The 25227-nt window shown below is 43.9% G+C and overlaps 1 protein-coding gene across 1 annotated transcript; it reads right to left on the minus strand.

The window, feature by feature from the left end:
• Nucleotides 1-922: 922 nt before the first annotated feature.
• On the minus strand, nt 923-24578 carry LOC141116489 (SERTA domain-containing protein 2-like). The gene is made up of 2 exons (XM_073608848.1): nt 24222-24578; nt 923-12369 (listed from the first exon to the last, which is right to left on the minus strand). Exon 2 carries the CDS (start codon nt 12363-12365, stop codon nt 11535-11537), a length of 831 nt encoding a protein of 276 aa, XP_073464949.1. The 5' UTR covers nt 12366-12369; nt 24222-24578; the 3' UTR covers nt 923-11534.
• Nucleotides 24579-25227: the final 649 nt, after the last annotated feature.

Raw genomic sequence — 25227 nt, forward strand, 5'->3', positions numbered from 1 at the left:
TTTGGTACAACCAGCTTGTCGGATTTGACATGGTTGCACTAAAAAAATTAATTCAATAAAAAATAAATCGCTCTGGCTATAGCCAGCCTCAGAGTTAGGCAGGCCGAAGACAACCATGGGTTGCAGGAAAGAAAATTGCTAGACTCCATCAACACAGTCAGTGTTGATGAGATAATCTCTCCCATAGAGCCATTGTGTTCTCCCAGCAAGGGAAGGGGGGCATGGGGAACGGTCCCTTCCAAAAGAACATAATGATTATTGCTAGTGGCTATAGCTGCTAGCAATAATCACATGCTAGAAATCCAACATGCTGGTTGTGCCCAAGTCAATTGATGGATCGACTTATCTACAATCAGTCTGCCCATAGACTGTTCAAATCTTAGCTGGTCCCTGCTGAACCGGCCATGATTCAAACCATCTATGGCTAGTTTTAAGATCAGGGGCCTATTTAGGCTATGTTGCATACCCATGTGCTGATTGAAGGGATGGCCTTATTCCTGTGCTGCTGCTCCTTCACTGTCCAATCAGCACATTGGGGATGTGTTTTGACCACTTCACTCTGCTGCACAGGAGGTGCTTGATCTGGTTATGCTCATCACTGGGTATGTCTGATAAACAGGCTAGAAATAATTGCCAATCTTTTGGCAGGTAAAGCAGTTCCCACATTATATCACCTTTGCAGGTTTAGGTGTTTGACTGGAGTACAACCTGATTGGCTGCAATTTAATTTCAACTCTGGTTCAACCTAACATTGTTATATGCTTAGTGTACAACAGGGGTATAGGTGGTGGGAGTCTTCCCATGTTACTAAAAACAGCATCAGTGAATTTACATTTGACTTGGAAATCCCGTTTGTCAGTAACATCTGTTGTAAACAGCACAGTCATTAATTCCAATGTTACCAAAAATAAAAAGACAGCCATTCTGCAGGTTTACTCATATAGCTTTATTTAACAGTCAGCAACAATCTGTTGAAATTCAGAATTTTAGCAGCATTATTTCCATAGGAAACCTCTGATTTACAAATGTTATTACCAGCACGCATACATAAAGTTTTCACCAGCGCTCTGCACAAAATTTAGCCTGGATTTTTATTGAAAATTGACATCCAAGTGTTCTAGAAATAGAAGAAAAGCAAGTTTATACAAAGCAATATGAAATAGGTAGGTACAGTCCATGAAAAAAAAAAAATCTAATGAAACCCAGTTATCCGAGCTGGGTAAAATGCATTTAATTCTCCACCTTTGGACAATGCTGGGTGTATATATGTGAGCTTACAATGCATCAGACCACAAAAAAGCCTGGGAAAAAAAAAAATCTGATATAGGTGTTTGTAGGATTCCCTGCAAGTTCAGTTGGTATAGCTATAAAATATGCATCAATTTTAGCCTTCAAGTGCATGTTCTCTGTAGACCAGCTATGGCTTATACCCAGCCCACATTTATTTTGAATGACATTTTGTTCTGGGTGGTTCTTGCTCTGGGGCTACAAAGTGGGGGGCGATTTAATAAAGGCAAATAGAGTGGACTTTGCAAGTGCAGTGGCACTCATTTTCCCAGAGCTTAGTGAATGTGGTGAAGCTCTCCTGATTTCCATCATCCAATCATGTGCGAGCAAAAATGCTGTTTATTTTCCTTGCACCTGATTGGATATTGCTAAAGTGAAGCTACACCACATTTACTAAGCTCTGGGGAAAAATTTGTGCAAGTGCACAGTCTATTTGCCTTTAGTATATCAACCCCAGTAAATCATTTGAAATCTTGATTTCTTACATTGTAACCATTGACATTTTCAGCTGTTGTCTGAACATGGTAAATAAAACAAAATCAATGGGGGGCATATTCATTTTTTTAATGCCAATAAAAGTAGTACAAAAATCTCTTGGCCTTCAGCTGAGTATGACTGCAATAAAACTTCCTGTCTGAGTGTCTGCTTAGATCCTGCATATGATGAATGAAAAGTTAACTCATCTGTCAGTACAGACTAATTATATGACTGCAACTTTTGCCCCACATCTGTAGTCTCAGCAAAGTCATTAAGGGTACCTTCTCTTTATGTTTAGTATGGACAGAAAACATGGATTTTCAGTGAGCTTTTAAAGTCAGTCTCCAGGTAGATATAAAAACCATTAATGCAGCTCTGTACTTAAGAGCACATCATTGCTTGCCTTTAGGAACAAAATAGTATCAGACTTTCTTGGCATTAGCCTCTTGCAGTTTACTGTACAGTAGAGCTCAGAATGGTAGAGGAGAAGCAACACCAGGAGCTAATCAGTTGTAAGTTGTGCTTACGTGCCTGTTGAGTAGGAAAGAGTAGCTCATTGGTCGTCTGCTGTGTCTGGGCTGGATTCACATTATTGTGGTAATGCATTAGAGCTATTCATTTTAAAATGGCACCCCAATGCAACATTAGGGTGCTGCAGTGACCATCAGCTGGAACCAGTTGCAGACAAAGCGAGAGAACAGCAGCAGCCCCATGTGGATCTCCAGAGTGGGTCCAAAGCTTTATTCAGCAATCACATTACATCAGAAGCAACATTTCAGAGCCTGTTGTAATAATGGGATAGCTGAATAAAGCTTTGGACCCATTCTGGAGATCCATGGTGTGTTGGTGATATGCTCACGCTTTGGCACACACACACATACACAAAGACAGCCCAGATGTAAATGGATCTTTACTTTCCAGGCACAGGCTGTAGAAGTGACATACCTAGCAAATGTTCAAATGTTAAACTGCAGCCGAGAAAAATCAGGTCTCTTGTCCTGCCACACAGGGCTGGGCTGTGTAAATCTCAAAAGCCGAAGGACAGGAAGGCAAATTCTTTGGTAGGTTGTGTGTAACTGAAATGGATATTAAAACACGTTAAAGGCTGCTCATCAACTCTTGTAGATTAGGTGGCAAAAGTTACTGAGGTTGGCAGGGATAGCAGGGTCAGCACGAGGCAGTAGATACTATTGTAGTACAAATCTGGGGTTGGGGTATTGTGTAAACATCCCTAGCTAGAGGCCCAGTTTTTAATATTTAAAATTGCAGGCAGTGTCATTTGAAGGCACAAGCATCATCTACACAACATGGAAACTATTATCTGTTACAGTAATATGTTAGTCACCATTGAGTGCAGCTCGGCCAGACAAAATGAAGCATATCCTGTGCACATCTTATTTAGGAGGTCTTTGCATAAAGATGCACAGGTTTCTTCTAACATGCTTTAAGTCAGGTATACAGAAGTAGAAAGATTTGTGTATTGCTAGCATGCATCACATTAAAAACGTTTTGAAATTGCAAGGATGTCAAAGAATACAATAGGACTTCTGAACAAAAGCCAAAAACGGGTCCTCTAGGTTTCACCCAATAGCAAGTATTTTATGGGGGTGTATTAGGAGAGGTGCAGAGCTGGGATTTACATCGGTCAAGTCTTTGACTTGTTCACTAGGATAGCACCGAACAGCCAGGATTGACATCGATCAAATTATGGCCACACTCTGCATTATTTCTTCTTCTTATATCATCTTTTTTGTACCTTCCCATATCTAGAGACTCTTTCAGTACACTCTACTTATGAAATGTCTATTTACAGTGCCTTGAAAAAGTATTCATACCCCTTGAAATTTTCCACATTTTCTCATGTTACAACCAAAAAGGTAAATGTATTTCATTGGGATTTTATGTGATGGACCAACACAAAATGGCACATAATTGTGAAGTGGAAGAAAATGATTTTCAATCGTTTACAAATAAATATGTGAAAAGTGTGGGGTGCATTTGATTGATCAGATTGGATGGAGAGCATCTGAACAGCAATTTTCTTGTCTTGCCACAGATTCTCAAGTAGACTAGCCCAGTCAAAGTCCAGACCTAAATCTAACACATGAATATGCTTTGATCTAAACCATTCCATCGTAGCTTTGACTGTATGTTTAGGGTCATTGTCCTGCTGGAAAGTGATCCTCCGCCCCAGTCTCAAGTCTTTTGCAGACTAACAGGTTTTCTTCTAAGATTAAGATAGCCCTGTATTTGGATTCATCCATCTTCCCTGTTCCTGCTGAAGAAAAGCATTCCCACAACATATGCTGCCACAACCATGTTTCATGGTGGGGATGGTGTGTTCAGGGTGATGTGCAGTGTTAGTGTTTTGCTTTTAGGCCAAAAAGTTTGATTTTGGTCTCATCTGACCAGAGCACCTTCTTCCACATATTTGCTGTGTCCCCCACATGGCTTCTCGCAAACTGCAAACGGGACTTTTTATGGCTTTCTTCTTGCCACTCTTCCATAAAGGCCAGATTTGTGAAGGGCACAATTAATAGTTGTCCTGGACAGATTCTCCCACCTGAGCTGTGGATCTCTGCATCTCCTCCAGAGTTACCATGCCTGCCAGTTTAGGTGGACGACCATGTCTTGGTAGGTTTGCAGTTGTGCCATATTCTTCCCATTTTTGGATGATGGATTGAACAGTACTCCGTGAGATGTTCAAAGCTTGGAATTTTTTTTTTCCACTCTAACCTAACCCAGCTTTAAACTTCTCCACAACTTTATCCCTGACCGGTCTGGAGTGTTCCTTGCCCTTCATCATGCTGTTTGGCCACTAAGGTTCTCTAATAAACCTTCCCAGAACAGCTGTATTTATACTGAGATTAAATTAGACACAGGTGGACTCTATTTACCAATTAGGTGACTTCTGAAGGTAATTGGTTTTACTAGATTTCAGTTAGCAGTATCAGAGTAAAGGAGGCTAAATACAAATGCACACCACACTTTTCACATATTTGTAAAATATGTAAAAGTCCATTCATCATTTTCCTTCCACTTCACAATTATGTGCTACTTTGTGTTGGTCTATCACCTAAAATCCCAATAAAACACTTTTATGTTTTTGGTTGTAACATGACAAAATATGGAAAATGTAGAGCTATGACTACTTTTTCAAGGCACTGTACTTTGCTGGTAGTTACAAAGCCATGGTTAAGAGGACAAAAATTAACAAATTGTACTTGAATCATGCTAGTGATACTTACATAGCAGAACACATGAGTATTAACATATTACATATTCTCCACATTTTAAAAGTGCACCTTGCGGATATCTAATGGCAGTCAATTCTAAGGATACTAACACAACCTGGCTGTAAAAGGTATACAGCACTAAGTTAAAAAAAAAAAAAAAAGACATGGGGTCTTAACTTCAGGAACACTTCTGGGAAAGAATTATTAACAGGACTGCAGCCAAACATATTCACTTTAATACGAAGCCCAGCAAACTGAACACAGAGTGATAGGGGGATTCATTGAGGAGGGTCGGTATCGAGCATTAGGACTTTGTAATTCAGTTTTTTTTTTTTTCCCCCTCCTTGGTGTCACTTCAATTCCCAGCAAAAAAAAAAAAAAAAAATACAAAGTGTAATTTTAGGCTGTCATATTCCTCTCCTTTAGTTCCAGCTTCAGATACTTAACCCACTTTAGCAATAAATTTTACTACAAAGTAATGAGAGCTTTCAGGTGCCCACTTCAAATAAAAGGACAATAGCAAAAAATAAAATCATATTACAACACACTAGTGCTGAAAAATGATTATATATAATGCCTTATATTGTTTATCTTCTTCATCTTTCTACAAATCTTATTAAATGTTCCCTGCAAAACATTGTGCATTTCACTACTCCAACCAAATTTCAACATACCTTTAGCTGAAAATTGAGGTTCTAAGCTCAGGTTAAGGTCAGTATGAAAATATCTAAGCTTCTGGTTTAGGCCTACCACCCCAAGTTTCTGGTTGCAGTGCCTGTACTGCATTATTGGACATAAGATCAAGGAGTTGTATATGTGAATCAACCATTAAAGATGGGATTTGATTACAGAACATTACACAAGGCAGAGAATAATTATTCCCCAAGTGAAGGTAGGACCTGGCACACTGTGGTGCATAATTCAGTCCGATAATTTTATATCCCCTTCCAGAAAAAAAAAAAAGGAACATTTTAAAGAACTTCACAGAAAAAGATATAAATAAAAAAAAAAAAACTCAGAACAGAAAATTGCTATTACTTGCGTCAAAGCAAAAAACATGAACCTGCACCAGCCTCTGATACACATTTTGGTTGTTTGACTTGGATGCAACTGTCCACTGCATAATGGTGAGATATATCGAGAGAGATTTATTATTTTTATACACACAGTGACCATTTTAAAGAACTCAAATTACCAAGAACCAGGGGCTGCCAAAAATAAAATCCCATCACAACTCCCTCTTGAATCTGCAGCCTGATTACACGACACTGGAGATAGCCCTATAGCCCTTTTCAAAACATATTACATTTTCTAATGGTTAATCTTCAATTTGAAGATAACAATAAAGGGGAAGGACAGAATTTTCCCATTTCGTCTTTGAAAGAATAAAAGTATGAATGTGGTTTCTATTTTGGATAAAACTGTGCTTACTGTAATGCACATGTGCAAGTGATCAGGAAGCAAAGTTTGTGGTCATGAACATTTGTTCATTTTATATAGTAAATGGAAGAGGCAAAAACATTTAATCACTTCCCTACATCCTGAAATCAAAATGTTAAAATCTGAACCACTGGCATGGCAATGAACATTTTAGGGGATTTCAAAGAAAAGAAAAAAAAAACATTTTTTAAATCAGTGCTGGTACTGGTGGATGCTTTAACTTTTTTTTTTTCAGACATTTACAAACATACAAAGGAAATTCTGCTCCCACATATGGCCAACCTAAATCTTGTTGGTGCTTAATCCTTTTGCTACATCATACTGGCCGCCAGTACAGCTCACCCTTAGCAAAGCATTAAAAGCCTTCTTATATGAGAAACAGTGCTTTCCTGTTCAGCCCTACTCTGCTGTAAAATGCTTGGGACACATGGCCACAAAAAAATAAATAAACTAAAGTTCACCAATATGAGGACACCATTAGAATATAGGATTTCCCCTTTTCTAGAAAAGGCTAAAGAGTTTTTGAAATTATAACATGGTTATGTTATACAACTAGTAGCATATGGAAAGCTTTATCTTTCAGTGCAAGTCCAAAATAATGTGTGGAGAACTGCATATTGTATGCCTGGGCACATTAACTAAGATCTGCAAAATACATGAAGAAAATATCGAAGAGGACCTAAAGTATAAAAATGCTTTGAGGTCTGTCAGCCTTCTCACTAATGCTCCTAAACAGCCTTCCTATACTTACCTGCCACCTGGAGTGGTTTACCTCCGAGTCTGACCCTGTTCATGGCACCCCCCCCCCACTCTGACCAATTCTCTACTATTCAGAGGACTGGCTGCAGTGAGGCGGTAGATTCGGTGTGGGAGATAGGAGCACTGTTATAGAGCAGCATAGGAAAGCTGAGGACCTAAAAGTACTTTGTTTTTTTTTTTTTTTACTTCAAGACAGGGAACACAGACACCCAACTTCACAAAGGATACACTTTTCCAGTAATTTCATCCCAGGCTCTAAAACTGAGAATTGATAACCATTTTATAGGCTAAAAACAGAACTGGTAATTAAAAAAAAAATTAAAAAATTGCTTTATGAAGTTGGAGAATTTCTGCACTACTTGCATACATGCTCACAGCACAGTTGTAACACCTACAAAATGCATAGCTTGTCAATTGATGTATTAAAAAGCACAATAAATATACACCAGCCAAAAATCTACAGGCTTAACTGCGAACCAGAAGTTTAGAAACCTGCCACAATTAAGCAACGTTTCTGAGGTAGAAAAAGTGAAAACATCAGCTCTAAGAGAAGCCAAGGACTGCCTCGGAAGTAAAGTGCCAGCATACCTTCAGAAAGTACACATTGTCTACACAGCTGGGGAAACAATTTTTAGGGCAGATTTAAAGTGAGGATGCTGCCAGTACTGAGCAGCAGCATTACTGAATCACAGCTAGGCTCACAAAATAAAAATAAAAGGGGGGGTCAATTACAAATAAATAGAAAATATCAATACATGCAGGTTTATGCCACTTTATTCTTAAAGCTGAAAAATTTGCTCACATGAAAAAAAAAAAAAAAAAAATGTACCTAAATCTGACTTGATATCAGCCTCTTAGCCCTGGTTCACCCCACTGCGATTTGACAAATCAAAAATTGCATGAAAAAAAAAAAAAAAAAAAAAATTGCATCCCATTGCCAGCAATGGAACCATTCAAATCATTGTGACTTTGAAAATGGTTCCTGTGCTACTTTTTTGCAATTTTATTGGGACCTGCATTGACTTCTATTAAATGAATTCACAAGCCACAATGAAATGTCACATCAAAATCGCACTATTCAGTGGCTTTGAAATCACACTGAAGTAGCACAATTTAAAAACCACACAGGTGTGAACCAGGGATAAAGTCCTTCCTGAGGAACCACAGCAGGCTCCCCACTGCTCATGTGAACACCTCTGCATTGCTTTGTGAATTGTCCTGGACATGCAACGTGTCGCAGCAAGGCAAGGAACATCATCCTCACCCATGCCAGGATTGGAGTGGGAGTGGATACCAATTAAAAGCTGGTCGCGGGGGGGTGGGGGTGTTGAACCAACAGGACTTCAATTTTTGAGTAAAGTCGCTTTAATGGACTTAGGTAAACCAAATAGGTCAGAATGTTGGACCTTCGATACAGAAGAGGTCAATATACACTTAAGAGATCTTCCACTAGTGCTGGGTGGTCAGTGCCTGGTTTCAATCTCAAACACTGCATAAAAAAAAAAATGCCTTTGCAAAAATGAGGGAAAAAAGATCCAAACAAATAAAATAAAATAGCTACAATACTAAACCTGCAAAAAAAACTAAAAATTTAGATCGGTTCAGCATTGGAACTGGTATGCAGCACCACATGTACTACAGCGCCAGCCACTTCATCAGATTTGTGCAGCACATATTTTTGCAAAGAGGTTATTTACAGGAGCCAAGGCAGTGACCAGCCAGAATTGGTGGTTTACATGTTAAACATATATTGACCTAGTCTGTAGCAGAAGTATAATGTTCTGATCCATTTGCAATCTGCTTACCTGAGTCCACTTAACAGTAAAAAATTCCTGGGCCCTGACGAAGGACTAGCCTGTTTGGCCCCTGCAACAGATGGTTTCTTTCTGCTATGAAGTAATTTTATTTAATTTTAAAAGCAGTCACATGACCAATTTCTGTTAGCGTTGCCAATGTTCAGCTTATATGAAGCATTTATCACAACCAGGGAGAGAAGTTGTTTTCTCAGGTGGTAAAAGAGTTCTGGGAAGGTGAAAATAACACTATGGCCTCCACCTGTATTGGAGAAGAAAGTCTGGACATTGGAAAAGTAGATCTCATCTGTTTAATGCTCAGAAGAGTCCCATCTGCCTGGTGCAGAGAATGGGAAGAACAGAAAGAAACACCAAGGCCCATAGTGGTCATATTGTGCACAGACTGTAAGGAGTAGTCAGGGTCAGCTGTTATTGCAGTATTTCCCAAATCTGAACTCCAGGAAGATGACCAAATACACAAAAACAACCAACTACACTCACTGCCAAATGGTATATATAGCAGTGATGGGGAACCTTGACACCCCAGATGTTTTGGAACTACATTTCCCATGATGCTCAACTACACTGCAGAGTGCATTAGCATCAAGGGAAATGTAGTTCCAAAACATCTAGGGTGCGGAGGGTCGCCATCACTGCTATATAGGCTAACCATTAGCAATGAGAACCGAAAGCGGTCATGTGACCATTTGAAAACTGACTAAAACTCCACCTCTACTCTATCACATTATAATGAAACTTCTCTCTCAATCAACATTGATTTTTTTTAATCCTCATGCTGCTAGCAATGGAAAATAGGAAAGTATATCTTTTATTAAGGGGAGAAGGGGTTTTCTCAGCTAAGCACACGCTCCTGCATGCCTGAGCTAGGGGCAGATGGATTTCAGGAATGGAACATGAATCATTTGCCCTTACTCAAGATGGCCACTGCCAGAAATGCTGGGGGGGTGCGGCGTTACAAAATGATTTTTCAACAAAAAGCACTGAGCCATAGATGGATGGGGAAGTTTGCTTTGGGTAGTTAAAAGGAATTAAATATTGTGTCTCGTTTGTGGTGATCAGATGCAGTAAAGATCCACTTTAAAGAAGAGCTTCAGGCCCCTTCAGAAAAAAGGTAAGAGTCAGCAGCTACAAATACTGTATCTGCTGACTTTTAATAGGACACTTACCTGTCCTGGAATGCAGTGGGGTCTTAGCCCCAGATGATTTTTCAATCAGCTCTCAAATGGCAACAGCACCTATTGTAAGGGAAACTGCCAGTGAACCCTTGTGGCTTCACAGCCAGCTCCCTACAGCTGAGAGCGGGCTACGCGGGAAAGGAGGAGAAGAGGGTACCAGTCAATACCAGGTACCCCCTCCCCCTCTAAGGTGCCAAATGTGGCAACGGAGGGGAAAGCAAACAGTCCCCTTTTGGGTGGAGCTCTGCTTTACTATCAGATTAGGTGAGCAGATACCAAATAGATCAAAAAGGTTACATGTTCAATATACAGAGTAGAAGGGGGCACAAACAAATTAGAGAATTTCATTACAATTGAAAATTTTTTTCCCAGAGAATAAACAGATTTAACCAACTGTGATAAGCAGCTGCCTGAGGCTTGAATGTTGTATAGACTCTTAAGCAGAGTAGTTGCAACTTAAGCTGCAAACATTTGGCATTCCAAAAAACATACAAATATTGCAAACAAATCAGTAAGACTTTACAAAATTAGCCCCGTGATGTCCAACAGGCATTCTATATATTAAAAATAAAAACGAAGGTGAAAGGCGTTGCCTACAGCACCCCATCAGAATTTCGCTTTTCATTTCAATCTACAACAGCAAATGGTTTTGGATTCCTATTGGGCTACTGAGGGACACACCTCCACATTGATCTTTTGTTCTAAATGCATCCTCACACTCAATCTAACCCCAAAATGGGTTTCCACTGGTCTGTGTGGACGACAGCGCTCGTTATATTAAACTGAAAATCAAAATCACATGATCCAATTACAAAACTGAGAAATAATTAAACAATCCACTTATAAATTAAACAGAACATAATCTAGAATTTACAATATTGGTTTGTTAAAAGTCTACCAAAAAACACAAACAGAAAAACTGCAAAATAAAACTTAACATGTACTGCACAAGAGCAGGTATTTAGCACTTCATCATAAAGGAGGTAGTGTCCGCTATGTACAAGTAGTGACATCCCATATTGGCTCTGATAGGTCATTTTTTTAATCGAAAGTTTAGAAAGACTGAAATGGTTAAAAAAATAGCCATTTTATCACACAATTTCTTCAACTGAAGGATGTACATAATACTGTAAGAATTTGTTGGCAAGAAGTCAGCGATTTCATAGGCAATTTAAAAAACTTCGGTCGTATATCTTGCTGTATATCAAAGTCAAAGATAAAGCCTGGATTTCTTTGTGCAACTGTAATGGTAGCTATTAAGTGCTGAATGATTTTAGAAGGTAGTACTTCACCTTCAAGACCCAATTATCTGGCTTTAAAAATAAGAAGGTCAGGAGATGAAGTGGTCAGGATCCAACTAAAATTTCCATAATGTGGTCCAAATCGTTTAGATCTGTCCTGCATACTTGCATGTTTGAAGAATTATTGCACAGTGTATATCGTTTTAGCGGTTCTTCTAATGTAGGCTGCATCCTTGGGGAAACCAAGAAAGAAAAGCCAACATCGGAGTCGTACATTGATGTATCTATATCATCAAAAATGTCATCCACAGATAAATCTTTTAGGTAACTGGTAGAACTTGTAAGTTCAAACGAACCAAAGACACATTCTCCTCCTCTTGGGTCTTGCTTTTCGGCTTTGAATCCATTTTCCACAGGCTTTGGAGGCTCATCTGCAATAGGGCCCAGGGAGGGAATAGGGCTGATGTCCTCAACAAAATCAAGATCCTTGAGAATGGATGAAATGGCAGAAGACATGTCGTCATCTGTGACTTCCATCAAATTTTCCACTGGATTCTCACTGGGCCAGGAATCCCTTGTGAAGTCGGTGTGGATTCCAAAATGCAGACTTAAGGAGGAGGAGGTCTCCAGGAAATCATTTCCTGTGTACATTAAACTGTTGGGGGTAATCTCATTATCCACAATTTCTGGCAGTTGGGTGGCCTCTTGCCGTGTTTCCTCCTGAATCTGACGGACTGTATTGGCTATGAGAACGGAGCGGTGCAGATTAGGTTCTGCCAGCATTTTATAGCCTTGCAGTTTGTTGAGGCACATGTTGAGCACTAGTTGCCTTTGATGACTGTATGGCATACTTCGGTTACAATCTGAGGCACAAGTAAAGTCAGTCATGGTTTCTTCACAATCATTAAACTTTCGTTTACGTCCTCTACCAAGCATGGGTCTGCAGAGACAAAATGGTGAGAGTGTTATGTTATGCTGAGCAGAAAAATGGAAGTAGATACAATTTCTTTCCTACACAGGGATAGCTTGAAATGCATAGCGAATTTGGGGGAAGGACACCCAGCTAAGGAAGTCACAGCAAGACCCTGACGAAGCTCAAGTTCATTGGGCGAAACATGTAGGAGGTTCCCTACACCACATGAGTGACGTTCTGATGTCATGGATGATGCTGCTGCACACACAGGCTACACCTACTGAGACAGCGAACGCCATCTTTACTCAGGCATCTGATGCTGAATCCTAGCATACTGACCAGATGATCACAGATCACTCCCACCCCAAGAGACCAGAGCAATCAGATACCGATCTTGGATGCCAGCCTGGTCCCCTGTGAGCTACACACTCCTGAGGACTGCACTTCCCTCTGTCTGATCTATGAAGAGGATACATTTGTATACAGGTTGGGTGAGCGGATCCAACAGTCTTCTACTTTGCTAGCAGTGCCACTCTCTGCTGCCTGAGTGTCATGTACCTTTAGACTCTGATCAGTGTTCACCGTCTGTATCATTACTGACACTAACAGGTCTGAAGAGACCATTTACTCTAGCTGAGTCCAGGGCTACATTTCATCCAATCCCTTTACTTTCTATCTATCCAGATTAGGATTGAATACACTTAATATAAGTGACTGTTTAGCCTCTGCCCTATCTGGTGATGCATCCGGAGAATCTAAAAATTGCTGCAAAACTTGAAGGGGCTAGAATACCTTACTACCTAAAAGTGTATGACAACCGCCACATTCCCTCTTGCTGACAGCTTTAGGATGATATACTAGCCGATTGTGTGACACTGTGTGCACTGTGTGAGCGCAGCTGCATCCATCCAAGAGCACGTGGTCTTTAACTCTTCACCTAGGTGCGGGTTCTGGTGGAGCTTTTAACCCAGTGTTTTTTGTATTTCTAATTTCTGAATAAAATTATCCTATGATAGGCTGCACGGTCCTACTGTTACTTCCTTATCTGGGGTCCTTTCCCCCCAAATTCTCTATGCCTGTTTTTGGGTCACTTTGATCGCACCGTCAAGCTATGGTGAGTCATCAATCATTTGGGACACTGATCATGGCTACACCAGCCATACAGTGTTTAATAGACTACTGAGTTATTGGCAATATGTGAGCTATATATGTGGAGATAGGAATTTTATTCAGTCCGCATTTGGAGTTCCCCTACAGATTACTACAAAAAACTTCTTTGCATGCTGTGGGTACAGAATGAACAGCTGATCTCAGAGTTGCCCAAAGAGAGAAAAGGGAAAAAATGTAAGAATTTTTATTACAGGCATTTATGTGGAGCTTCATTAAAATGTGCATAAGACAAATGAAAAGTCCATATAAAAAAAACCAAAAAAAAAAAAAACCAAAAGAAGTATAAAACCCATCCACCACAACAAATGTGTATAGCGATAATAATCCAGTGATGTGATAAGTCCTCGTAAATAATTGTTCCATTCACCAAGAGAGATAAGACACTTCACCCAAATCCACTTACTGTATAAGAGTCCACCTTACCAGATGGCAGAGACCACCTTTAACAGATGGTCAAGACACGCTTTTAGTGTGATCAATGCTAGATCATGGACTCTCCACGGAACCTTCCATATGCATATCACTCGAAAAGGTATCCACCGGGAATCATAAAGGAGTAAAATAAACTCATGGTGTAGCAAGTATATACACACACCAATTTAAAAAGGGTTAAAAATATTCACAAAACAACAAAGTAAAATCAGCATAATCTAAATGTGCATCTGGGAACAAATATCCAATTCCTTCCTCATTCTGCGCTACAGACCGCTTCTGGGTCCCAGCCTGCATGTTCACGTCACCTACATTGGCCCCCACTGACATGTTTCGTCACAGCGGACATCAGGGGGAGTGGCCATTTACGTGGAGCTGACAGTTTACACAGCACATTCACAGCAGTCCTTGTCCTCTAAGGTCCTTAAATACATACATAATAGGGAAAACTTTAGACAGAAGCTAAAGGTTCTACAGCAAGTCTTTGGAGTGTGGGAATAAACAGGAGTACCTGGAAGAAACTCACGCAAGCACAGGGAGAATATGCAAACGCCATGCAGGTTCCATCCTGGTTGAGTTTAAAGTCAAGGACACCAGTTTGACTTGCAGGTGGATGGGGAACGGGCTCCTTTTAACAGTAACTTAGAACTGAAGACTCTCCTTCCCCACCCCGATAACTGCACTGGGTGTCTGAGCAGCCAAAGCAAGATTCCCTTAACACACTGCCAATTTTCCTTCTTACATTGGGCAAATGATCGCATTTAAAGTGATATTAACCAATTCCGGACTGCCGTCGTTAAAAGTCAGTACTTTGACGTCAAACACTAGGGGATGTTTACATTTTCTGTAATAAGAAAAAAAAAAAAAAAAAAAAAAACTGTATCACTTTTATTCCTAACTGCTTAAGGACCGCCTGCCACAGTTGTACTGCAGCAGGCTGGCTCCCCTGCGCGAATCGCCATCATTGTATGTCGGATTGTGCAGTTGGGTGCCGGTGGCGCACTCTCGTGCACACTGCGGGAGCTTGCCCGCAGGTCGGGCGGACTCTATGTCCGACGACCCCCGATTGCCTAATACAAAGACAGGATGACAAACGACTCCTGCTGCCATCAATCTGCCTTGTGAGGAGGTAGAGAGCTGCTGGATCAAATAGGGCAACCACTGTAATACACTTTTCTCTGATGCCTAGTCCCTACTGCATAATGTAGCTTTGTCAGCCCATCACAATCCTCTTAGCAACACAGGCATTGAGGGACCCACAGCACAAAGTGTCAGATGCTGAGGATTCTATAGCATCTGTAGCGCTTCAGAAGAGCGAAGGTCAGTGGTGCAAGAACTGCTTTTTTTCTTTGCAGGCTGGGCTTCCATTTGTTCCCATTAGAGCTGCAGGATTATCCATTAAAGAATAGATATTGCGATTCAACACCCCTCACGATCTTAACACAGAATTTCCTCAATGCAGTGCAGAGAGTTCTCTGCTCAAGCACAGAGGTCAAAAAAAAAAAAAAAAAAAATTAGACTGCCAAGTTTATCACATCACTCAGGCAAGATAAGAGAAACCTTGTAATTTCCTTCTTTTAGATCAAAGGAATAAACTTCTGTCTGTAGATTAGGGCAGTTTAACCTCTTAAAGACTAAACTTTTCAGACACTTGTTGCTTACAAGTAAAAACAGTATTTTTTGCTAGAAAATTACTTTGAACCCTAAACATATATATTTTTTAGCAGAGACCCTAGAGAATAAAATGACGTTTTATGTCACACTGTATTTGTGCAGTCTTTCAAAAACGCAATATTTTTGTAAAAATACACCAACTTCTTCGGATCCACACTATAGCCGAATGACAGCTACAGCGCAGACCAACTTTGCCGGGAGCGGGTCTATTGAGGTCCTCCCATGCCAGAGCGGCCGCAGGGAGCGCTCTGATCAACGAGTCTATGAGACTCGGCTGATCACAGATCGGAGTAAGGGGACGATCCAGACCCCTTACCACGTGATCAGCTGTCGGCCAATCACAGCTGATCACGTGATGTAAACAGGGCCAGTAATCTGCTATTTTTTCTCCTCGCGCTGATAGCACGAGGAGAAAAAAAAAAAAGCCCATCACCGGCAGCTCTCAGGAGGGACATCAGTCCCGATCAAGGAGAGCAGCCTCTGCCTCATCTGTGCCCACCTGTCAGTGCCACCTAGCAGTACACAACTGTGCCGCCTACCAGTGTCCACCAGCGCCACCCATCAGTGTCACCAATCAGTGCCTCATCAACAGTGCTGCCCATCAGTGTCACCTACCAGTGCCACCCATCAGTGCCCACCAACAAAGGAGAAAAATTACCTATTTGCAAAATTTTATAACAAACTATGAAACCTGATTTTTTTTTTTCTCAAAATTTCTCATCTTTTTTTGTTTGTTTAGCAAAAAATGAAACCCCCAACGGTGATTAAATACCACCAAAAGAAAGCTCCATTTGTGTGAAAAAAAAAGATAAAAATTTAATTTGGGTACAGTGTTGTATGACCGCGCAATTGCCAAAGTGAAAGCTGAAAATTGGTCAGGGCAGGAGGGGGGTTTAAGTGCCCAGTAAGCAAGTGGTTAATAATACAAAGAAAAAAAAAAAAAAAACAAACAAAAAACAAACTAAAAACAGTAAAGTCAGCCCAATTTTTTTGTACAAATGTGAAAGATGTTACGGTGCGAGAATCGTGATCTTTATTCTAAACAAAAAAAAAAAATTGCGATTCAATTTCCAATAAACAGTACATACCAGAGCCCCTCATGTAGATGAACACCCTGCCATTACAGATACGGGTGTTTGAGGGGCCTCTAGAGAAGAAGAAGAAAAAAAAAAAAAAAAGTGCAGCTGTTTACAGGACAGGCCAATTATCACAATAATGCACCCCCTAGTAGCCACTCTGGGCTGTATAAACTGTGCAAATGCACAATGCACCTTGCTCAGCTCCAGCCAAGCTTGATTTGAACTGTCCAGAAACAGCCATTACTGAGTATGAATTCTCCTTTTCTAGCGGAGTATGGCTAAGTTCAAGTGGAACAGGATGAGAATGCACTGCACATAGTGAACATCCTCCCACTACAAAAGGTAGATGTGTGAGTGGGGGGCCTCTGCAGAAAAATGCTGGCCTCTCATTCACCTCTGTCCTGTCATTTGAAGGACAAGCTGAATATTGTAATGATGCTTCAATGAGCAGTCACTCCAGGCTGTTCAAACTCAGTGCATCCTCTCCTGGCTCCAGCTGAGCTTAGGCCACTCCCTGACATTGCACGCATGCGCAGCCATCTCATCTAGCTGAACCCCACTTTTTGTAAAATCATACAATTCACTGTGCTCTATAAATGTGCCTTTCTTCCCCCTTCCTGCCCAGGCCAATTTTTAGCTTTCAGCGCTGTCACTTTAAATGACAATTGAGTGGCCATGCAGCACTGTACCCATATGAAATTTTTATAATTTTTTGGAGACAGAGCTTTCTTTTGGTAGTATTCAATGCTGGGTTTTATTTTTTGCTAAACAAAACTAAAAATAGGCCAAAAAAAAAAAAAAAAAAAAACACACCACACTTTAGTATTTGTGTCACATACCTTAAGGTAGAGCTGGACGAGCAAGGAAGGCCTCTCATACAGCTCCGGTTCAAGAGCCACTGAGTTTGCAACAGCGGCCGCGAGAGCACGGTGGGGTAGGAGTGCCTGTGGTGTTCTCCATAGCAGGGGGACACTTGTAGCAGCAGTAGTAGAGCTGCAGTTGGTGGCTGTGGATGCAGGCATTTGTGGATGCAGGTAGGTTGCTGGTGCCAAGTACTGCGGATACAGGTACGTGGAGGCTGAAGCAAGGTGCAGAGTGAGACAAGCCAGGTCAGATACAGAGGAATCAAGGTACATCAGAGGTAACACTTAATGGTCAAGTTCAGGCAGAGGTAAGACTGAAGAAAAGTCAAGCAAGCCGAGGTCAGGAATGGAGAGAATCAGAGCAGTCGAGGAAGCCAGGTAATGATCAGATCAAGGATAGGCACTGGAAACAGGATACAGGGGGAAACTGCAGATCAGACAGCAAAGGTCCTAGTACATCTGCCATTCTTATATACTACAATGGGTGCCAATGCTAATGGGCGTGCACGCACAGTCCTTCGCCGGAGCCGGCAGACATGCCTGTCAAAAGGGACATCATTGGAATTGTGTCCACGCATGCGCAATGGCCTCTGTCTCTGCACATCTGCTCTGGCCAGCGAGTCCCTGACATTGCCCTGCACCCCCCCCCCCCCCTTTACAGGCAGCCCCCGAATGCCCATTTGGCCCTCTCTGTGGTTGCTTATGGAAAAAAGCTTGTATCAACTCTTTTGCATGGATATTCCCCTCAGGTTCCCAGGAGTTGTCCATAACCCCTCCATTTTATGAGATATTACAGCTGGTTTCTCCTTTTCCTGCAGTTCAGAATGGCCTTCACCTCATATTCCTCATCCGCATTGACCAACACTGGTTCGGGTGGACCCAACGGTCAGGGAAGGTGATATGTGGAATACTGAGTGGATTCTAAATAATGATTCCAGCAAAGACAGTTCATAAGATACCTTGTTCAATCTCAGTTTTACCAGAAAAGTACCTACGAACTTGGGCGCCAGCTTCGATAGGCATGCCAGTCTGAGGTTTGCTGTGGATAGCCATACTTGATCTCCTGTTTGAAGATTCAGCTCCCCTCTTCTGTCGAATGCCCGCTTGTTATCCATCTGTGCATTTGTCACTGCTTCCTGTAGGATCTTGTTGACTGAGGAACTCCATTGTATTCTGTACTGCTGGAACTTAGGACTCAAACAAAATCAGGTAGAAGAGATACATGGAAACCATAGTTTGCAAAAAACGGGGACTCCCCTGTGGCGGAATGGCTAGCATTATTGTATGCAAACTCGGCCAGGGCAACAATGACACCCAATCATTTTGCACAAACGATGTAAAACACTGGATGTACTGCTCCAGGGTCTGATTTGTTCTACGTTTGTCCATTAGCTTGGGGGTGGTATGCAGAGGATAAGGATAGCTCAATCTTCAGGACCTCACATAATGCTCTCCAAAACCGTGAGGTGAACTGCACCTCCCTGTCAGATACAATGTTCACCGGAACCCCATGCAATCGCACAATCTCCTTAAGACTCTGGCCGTCTCCATGGCAGATGGGGTATTCTTCAATGGTAGGAAGTGGGCCATCTTTGATTGCTTGTCTACTACCACAAAGATTGTCGTGCATTCCTCTGATGGTGGGAGCTCTATGATAAAGTCCATTGCGATCATTTTCCATGGTCTATCGGGGACAAGTAGTGGTTTCAGTAAACCCCAAGGTCGGCTCCTTGCAGTCTTGCTTCGGGTACAGATGGGACAAGAGTTCACATAACTCTTGAAGAACCCCTCTAGATCTGGCCACCAGAAGATACGACGTACCAAGTCTATTTTCTTTGTGACGCTGAAATGGCCTGCCCGTGGGTGAACGTGAAGAAGCTTTAGCACCTGTAATTGGGCCTGGTACTAAAAATATATGACTCTCCCGCTATTGTAACCTATCACTTGCTACCAAGGTTACCCCAGGGGGACTACCGATATTAGTGGAAGCCTGTTTAATCTGTGACAATAGATCAGGTTGTAATAGCAGAAAGTTACCTGCAGGTAAGATCGTATCTGGTATGGCCTGTTCCCTTGGGTCGTCGTACATCCTTGACAATGCGTCTGGTTTAATGTTCTTGGATCCGGGACTGTGATATGGAAGGTAAATCTTGTGAAGAACAGCACCCACCGAGCTTGGCGTGGCCTCAGCCATCAGGCAGATCGTAGATATTCGAGGTTTTTGTGATCCGTGTAGATCAGTATGGGGTGTTGCGCCCTTGAGTAGGCATCTCCATTCTTCTATTGCCACCTTAATGGCAAGTAATTCTCAGTCACCCACATAATTTCTCTCCGCTGGGGAGAGTTGGCGGGAGAAGAATGCTACGGGGTGTATCAGGTCTTTCAGTCCTTGGCGTTGCGACAACACTGCTCCTATTGCCGACTGAGGCATCTACCTCCAAGATGTAAGGTAACTTAGGAACGGGGAGGAAGTGAACAATTTCTTTAAGGTTTGGAACGCTTCTTGGGCTTCTGTGCTCCAGTTGAATTGCAGGTGTGACTTGGTTAACGGAGGTTATAATAGCTGAAAAACCCCTTGATGAATCTCCTGTAGAAGTTGGCAAATCCTATGAATCGCTACACCCCCTTCTTGTCTGTGGGTGCCGGTCAATCCAAGATGGCAGAAACTTTTTGGGGGTACATCTTGATTCCTGCTGGAGAGATCAACTCCAAAAACTGAATGTTCTGGCACTCAAACTCACATTTCTCCAGTTTGGCGTAGAGTTTGTGTTAACGAATTTGGAGCAGGGCACTCTTGACATGCCCTTGGTGGGCATTCAGGGATAAGGAAGAGATTAGGATATCATCCAGATAGACGATGAAAAAGATGTCTAGAAAGTCCCGGAAAAGTGTTGGAAGGTGGCTGGCGAACTGCATAGGCCATCACCAAATATTCATAATAGCCAAACCTGGTGCGAAAAGCTGTCTTCCACTCATCCCCTTCTCTGATGTGGACCAAGTTGTACGCTCCTCTGAGGTCCAGTTTGGTGAAGATGGTTGCTGCTCTCAGTTTTTGGATTAGCGCAGACATCAAGGGGAGAGGGTAGCAGTTCTTAATCGTGATCTTATTCAGTTCTCTAATCAACACATGGCCGTAAGGATTGGTCCTTCTTGGTCACAAAAAAGATTCCAGCCCCTGCGGGGGGATGTGGACGGGTGGATGAATCCCTTCTTGAGATTCTTGTCCAAGTACTCCCTTAGTGCTCCTTGTTCCTTCTCGGACAGAGGGAATCTCAGCCCCAGGGAGTAACTCTATGGGGCAATCATATGGTCTATGGGGAGGCAGTGTGTCTGCACCCTGTTTACTGAAAATATCTTGGTATTCCTCATAGGCCTTGGGTACAGGCTGAAATGTTTCTGGTTTTGAATCCATACACAGTAAGCTGGTTGTGGCCTTGGAGGCCCTAGAGAGGCAGTGTTTCTAGCAGTAATGGGACTGAAACTTCTCCAGTGATCCAATCGATCTGAGGGTTATGGGAATTGAGCCAGGGAAGGCCCAGAATGATGGGAAGCTAAAGCAGGAGCTAAAGCAGGGCGTAGTAATCCAATTTGCATGGGTTCAGACTCATTGAGAGCTGAGCTGGCAGAACTTGTATGCGTCATGGCTGGGTTGGGCTGGGCATGATAAGTCAGAATTGGGGCTCTTGGTGTCATCCAGACAGGCCGGTTGGATGGAGTGAACCTCTTTGCTCGGCGCTCACGGAGCCACCATCGATTTGAATTGCCAAGGTAATCAAGGCCTCCAGGGTACTGGGTACACCGACCCAGGCGAGCTAGTCCTTGGGGTTCTCAGAAAGGCCCAGCTGGAATTGGTGTCACAGGGCTGCGTCATTCCATTGGGTGTGCCCACTCCAAGTCTGAAATCTGAGACATAATACTCGGCTGGTCACCAACCCTGCTGCAGTGCATGGAGGGCTGTTTCAGCAGTAACGGTACGTGGGGGGTCGTCGTATAGCCATGCCATTGCGTTGAAAAAGGAGGACATCTCCCGCACCTGTGGATCATCCTTCTCCAGTAACTGGTGGGCCCATGACTGAGGCTCCCCCTTGCAGGAGAGCGATGATGAACCCATCCTTTGTGGCCTCCAGAGAAATAGGTTTGGGGTTGGAGTGCAAAATATAGCTGGCAGACGGTAACAGAAGGCCCGGAACTTGCTCCAATGCCCGGAAAATCATTTGGGTGTGGGAACCCGCAGTTCTGGTGACAGCATCATCACTGTAGGTCACTACAGAGATGGAGTGGGGTAGCTGTGGCGGTCAGGGCAAGGTGGTGGAGTTGTGTAGTTGAGGTAAGGCGATGTAGTTGCGGTAGTGGATAGGTGTAGTCAGGGTAAGGTGGTGAGGTTAGACGGTGTTAGTCATGGTGGTGGAGAGATGTAATCAGGGTAAAGTGCTGTACTGGAGCAATAACGTTGGATAATGGGGTGGTCTAGTCAGGGTGGTTTGGTTTTGGCAGTGGGGTAAGGTGGTGTAGTCAGGGTGGTGGAGAGGTGTAGTCCTGGTGGTACAGTTAAATAGTTGTTAAGGTTGAATAAAGACACCAGTCCAACCAGTTCAACCTGTGTAGATGTGCGTGTTCATAATAATTTCCTGCATCCCTGTATACTGTGCTAGCTAAGATACATGACGAAGAGATTAAAAAAATAAAAAATAAAATCTATCAATACTTCCTGTTGACACCCATTGTGGAAGTGAATTCCACATCCTTACCACCCCTGACAGTGGAAAACCTACGCAGCTTAAAGCAGTTTTATACCCTTTTTTAACTTTTACCTACAGGTAAGCCTATAAGGCTTACCTGTAGGTAAAATTAATATCTCCTAAAACTGTATGTTTAGGAGATATTTACTTTCCATGCAGCCGCTAAAGTCAGCGGCGCATGCGCTGTGGTGGCCCGTCAGATGCTGCCGGACCTTGCCGGGAAAAAGACTCCCGCGCATGCGTAATCGTGGCTTCGGCCACTCAGCGCCGGAGCCGCGATACCCAGTAGAAACGCCAAGGGAACCTGTCAGCTCCCTTGGCGTGAACCACGATCAGATGTCGAGGCCTCGTTCTAAGGTGAGTATTTCATAATGAGCTACTAATACTAGCTCATTATGCCTTTGCCTTGCAGGTCTTTTGTATTAAAAAAAAAAAAAAAGTGCAGGTATACAACTGCTTTAAGGTTAAAGCACTCCTCCAGTTTCCTCAAGTGGCGCTGTGTCTTACGCTCCGTGACTGAATAGTTTATTCCTTACGCAAGTATCACCATTGAGAGATTTATATATCACCATCATATCTCCTCTAAAGCGTCTCTTCTCTAGAGAGAATAAGTTTAGTAGTCGTTCCTCGTAAGTGAGGTCCTCCAGGCCCTTTATAAACTACTGCCCTTCCCTGGACCCTCCAGTCCCTGCACCTCCCTCCAGAGGGCTGGTGATCAGATCAGGCGCAGCCGTGGAGGGTGTACAGTCATGGTGGTGTAGTCAGGCAGGCGCAGCCGTGGAGGGTGTACAGTCATGGTGGTGTAGTCAGGCAGGCGCAGCCGGGGAGGGTGTACAGTCAGGTAGGGGTAGCCGTGGAGGGTGTACAGTCAGGTAGGCGTAGCCGTGGAGGGTGTACAGTCAGGTAGGCGTAGCCGTGGAGGGTGTACAGTCAGGTAGGCGTAGCCGTGGAGGGTGTACAGTCAGGTAGGCGTAGCCGTGGAGGGTGTACAGTCAGGTAGGCGTAGCCGTGGAGGGTGTACAGTCAGGTAGGCGTAGCCGTGGAGGGTGTACAGTCAGGTAGGCGTAGCCGTGGAGGGTGTACAGTCATGGTGGTGTAGTCAGGTAGGTGTAGCCGTGGAGGGTGTACAGTCATGGTGGTGTAGTCAGGTAGGTGTAGCCGTGGAGGGTGTACAGTCAGGTAGGCGTAGCTGTGGAGGGTGTACAGTCAGGTAGGCGTAGCCGTGGAGGGTGTACAGTCAGGTAGGCGTAGCCGTGGAGGGTGTACAGTCAGGTAGGCGTAGCTGTGGAGGGTGTACAGTCAGGTAGGTGTAGCCGTGGAGGGTGTGCAGTCAGGTAGGCGTAGCTGTGGAGGGTGTACAGTCAGGTAGGTGTAGCCGTGGAGGGTGTACAGTCAGGTAGGCGTAGCTGTGGAGGGTGTGCAGTCAGGTAGGCGTAGCTGTGGAGGGTGTGCAGTCAGGTAGGTGTAGCTGTGGAGGGTGTGCAGTCAGGTAGGTGTAGCTGTGGAGGGTGTGCAGTCAGGTAGGTGTAGCTGTGGAGGGTGTGCAGTCAGGTAGGTGTAGCTGTGGAGGGTGTGCAGTCAGGTAGGTGTAGCTGTGGAGGGTGTGCAGTCAGGTAGGTGTAGCTGTGGAGGGTGTGCAGTCAGGTAGGTGTAGCTGTGGAGGGTGTGCAGTCAGGTAGGTGTAGCTGTGGAGGGTGTGCAGTCAGGTAGGTGTAGCTGTGGAGGGTGTGCAGTCAGGTAGGTGTAGCTGTGGAGGGTGTACAGTCAGGTAGGTGTAGCTGTGGAGGGTGTGCAGTCAGGTAGGTGTAGCTGTGGAGGGTGTACAGTCAGGTAGGTGTAGCTGTGGAGGGTGTGTAGTCAGGTAGGTGTACTTGGGGTGTATTGGAAGCTCCCTGTATGGGACATGATGTGCGGTCACTCACCTCTCCGTCAGCACTGATGACCCTCTTTCTGTCGGTCTCTCTCCCCGGGCTCCGCTCTCCTCTCTCTCCCCGGGCTCCGCTCTCCTCTCCTCTCTCCCCGGGCTCCGCTCTCCTCTCTCCCCGGGCTCCGCTCTCCTCGCCTTAGGTGAGCACAACTTGCACACAGCGGCCCCCCGCCTCACATCACCTCCGGGCCCCGGAACCCCCCCAGGCCGCCGGGCTCAAGGCACGCTGCCTCTCCGCTACACTGCGCATCCGAGGCGGCCGTCGCCAGCTGCACCAGGCATAGAAAGTGCGTGAAGGATCCCCAGCTGATTGACGGCCCTTATCAAGTGCGCCGCCGCTGATTGGCCAATGGTGAACAGAGCAGCACAGCAACTATTTTCTGATTGGCTGGAGGGGTGGGCATGGGATGACAGGCACTTTGCGCATGTCGGGCGGCCAATGGGAGAGCAGGGCGGGTTCGCTAGCGTCAGGGTGACGCAGGGCGCCGTGTACCTCAGAGAGCTCCTCCTGACAAGTGTACAATGAGCGCTTCTGGTGGAGGATGAGGACATGTGTGAAATAGAACTGTCACCGTGCTTGGCATGAAGCACGCCTGCCCTGATAGTGGTGTAATAAAAAATATATATATGCTTTGATTTTTGTAAGAAAGCTGTGCTGAGGAGGTTTGGAGGCAGCCACTGCCGACTTCTCTTTCTGAAATGATGAAGTGTATCAATAACCAAAACTTGTTTAGAGTTTGGAAGGGTGATAACAGCGGGCCGGTGTCTTGCCGAGAATGTTCCCTTGGCGGATAAGTTCCCCCCTGTACTGCGCAGGCGCAGCGCCTGCGCAGTACATACTACTCTCAGCCGCCGGAGATAGCCGAAGCTCAAACGCTTCAATCAGCTGTAAACGGCGCCTGCGCTCTGGGTCCAGGTTCCTTCCCCACCATCCAAGTGGACCTAGAGGGGGAATCTAAAAGTGCCGAGCGCAGCGAGGCCGTGCCCGAAGCGAGGCGAGC

This window comes from Aquarana catesbeiana, linkage group LG13, assembly GCF_042186555.1.
Source record: "Aquarana catesbeiana isolate 2022-GZ linkage group LG13, ASM4218655v1, whole genome shotgun sequence".
NCBI classification, from domain to species: Eukaryota; Metazoa; Chordata; class Amphibia; order Anura; family Ranidae; genus Aquarana; species Aquarana catesbeiana.

Bases quoted from the DNA above. Each gene is read 5' to 3' on its own strand.
- LOC141116489 (XM_073608848.1), bottom strand. From the start codon at position 12,365: ATGCTTGGTAGAGGACGTAAACGAAAGTTTAATGATTGTGAAGAAACC.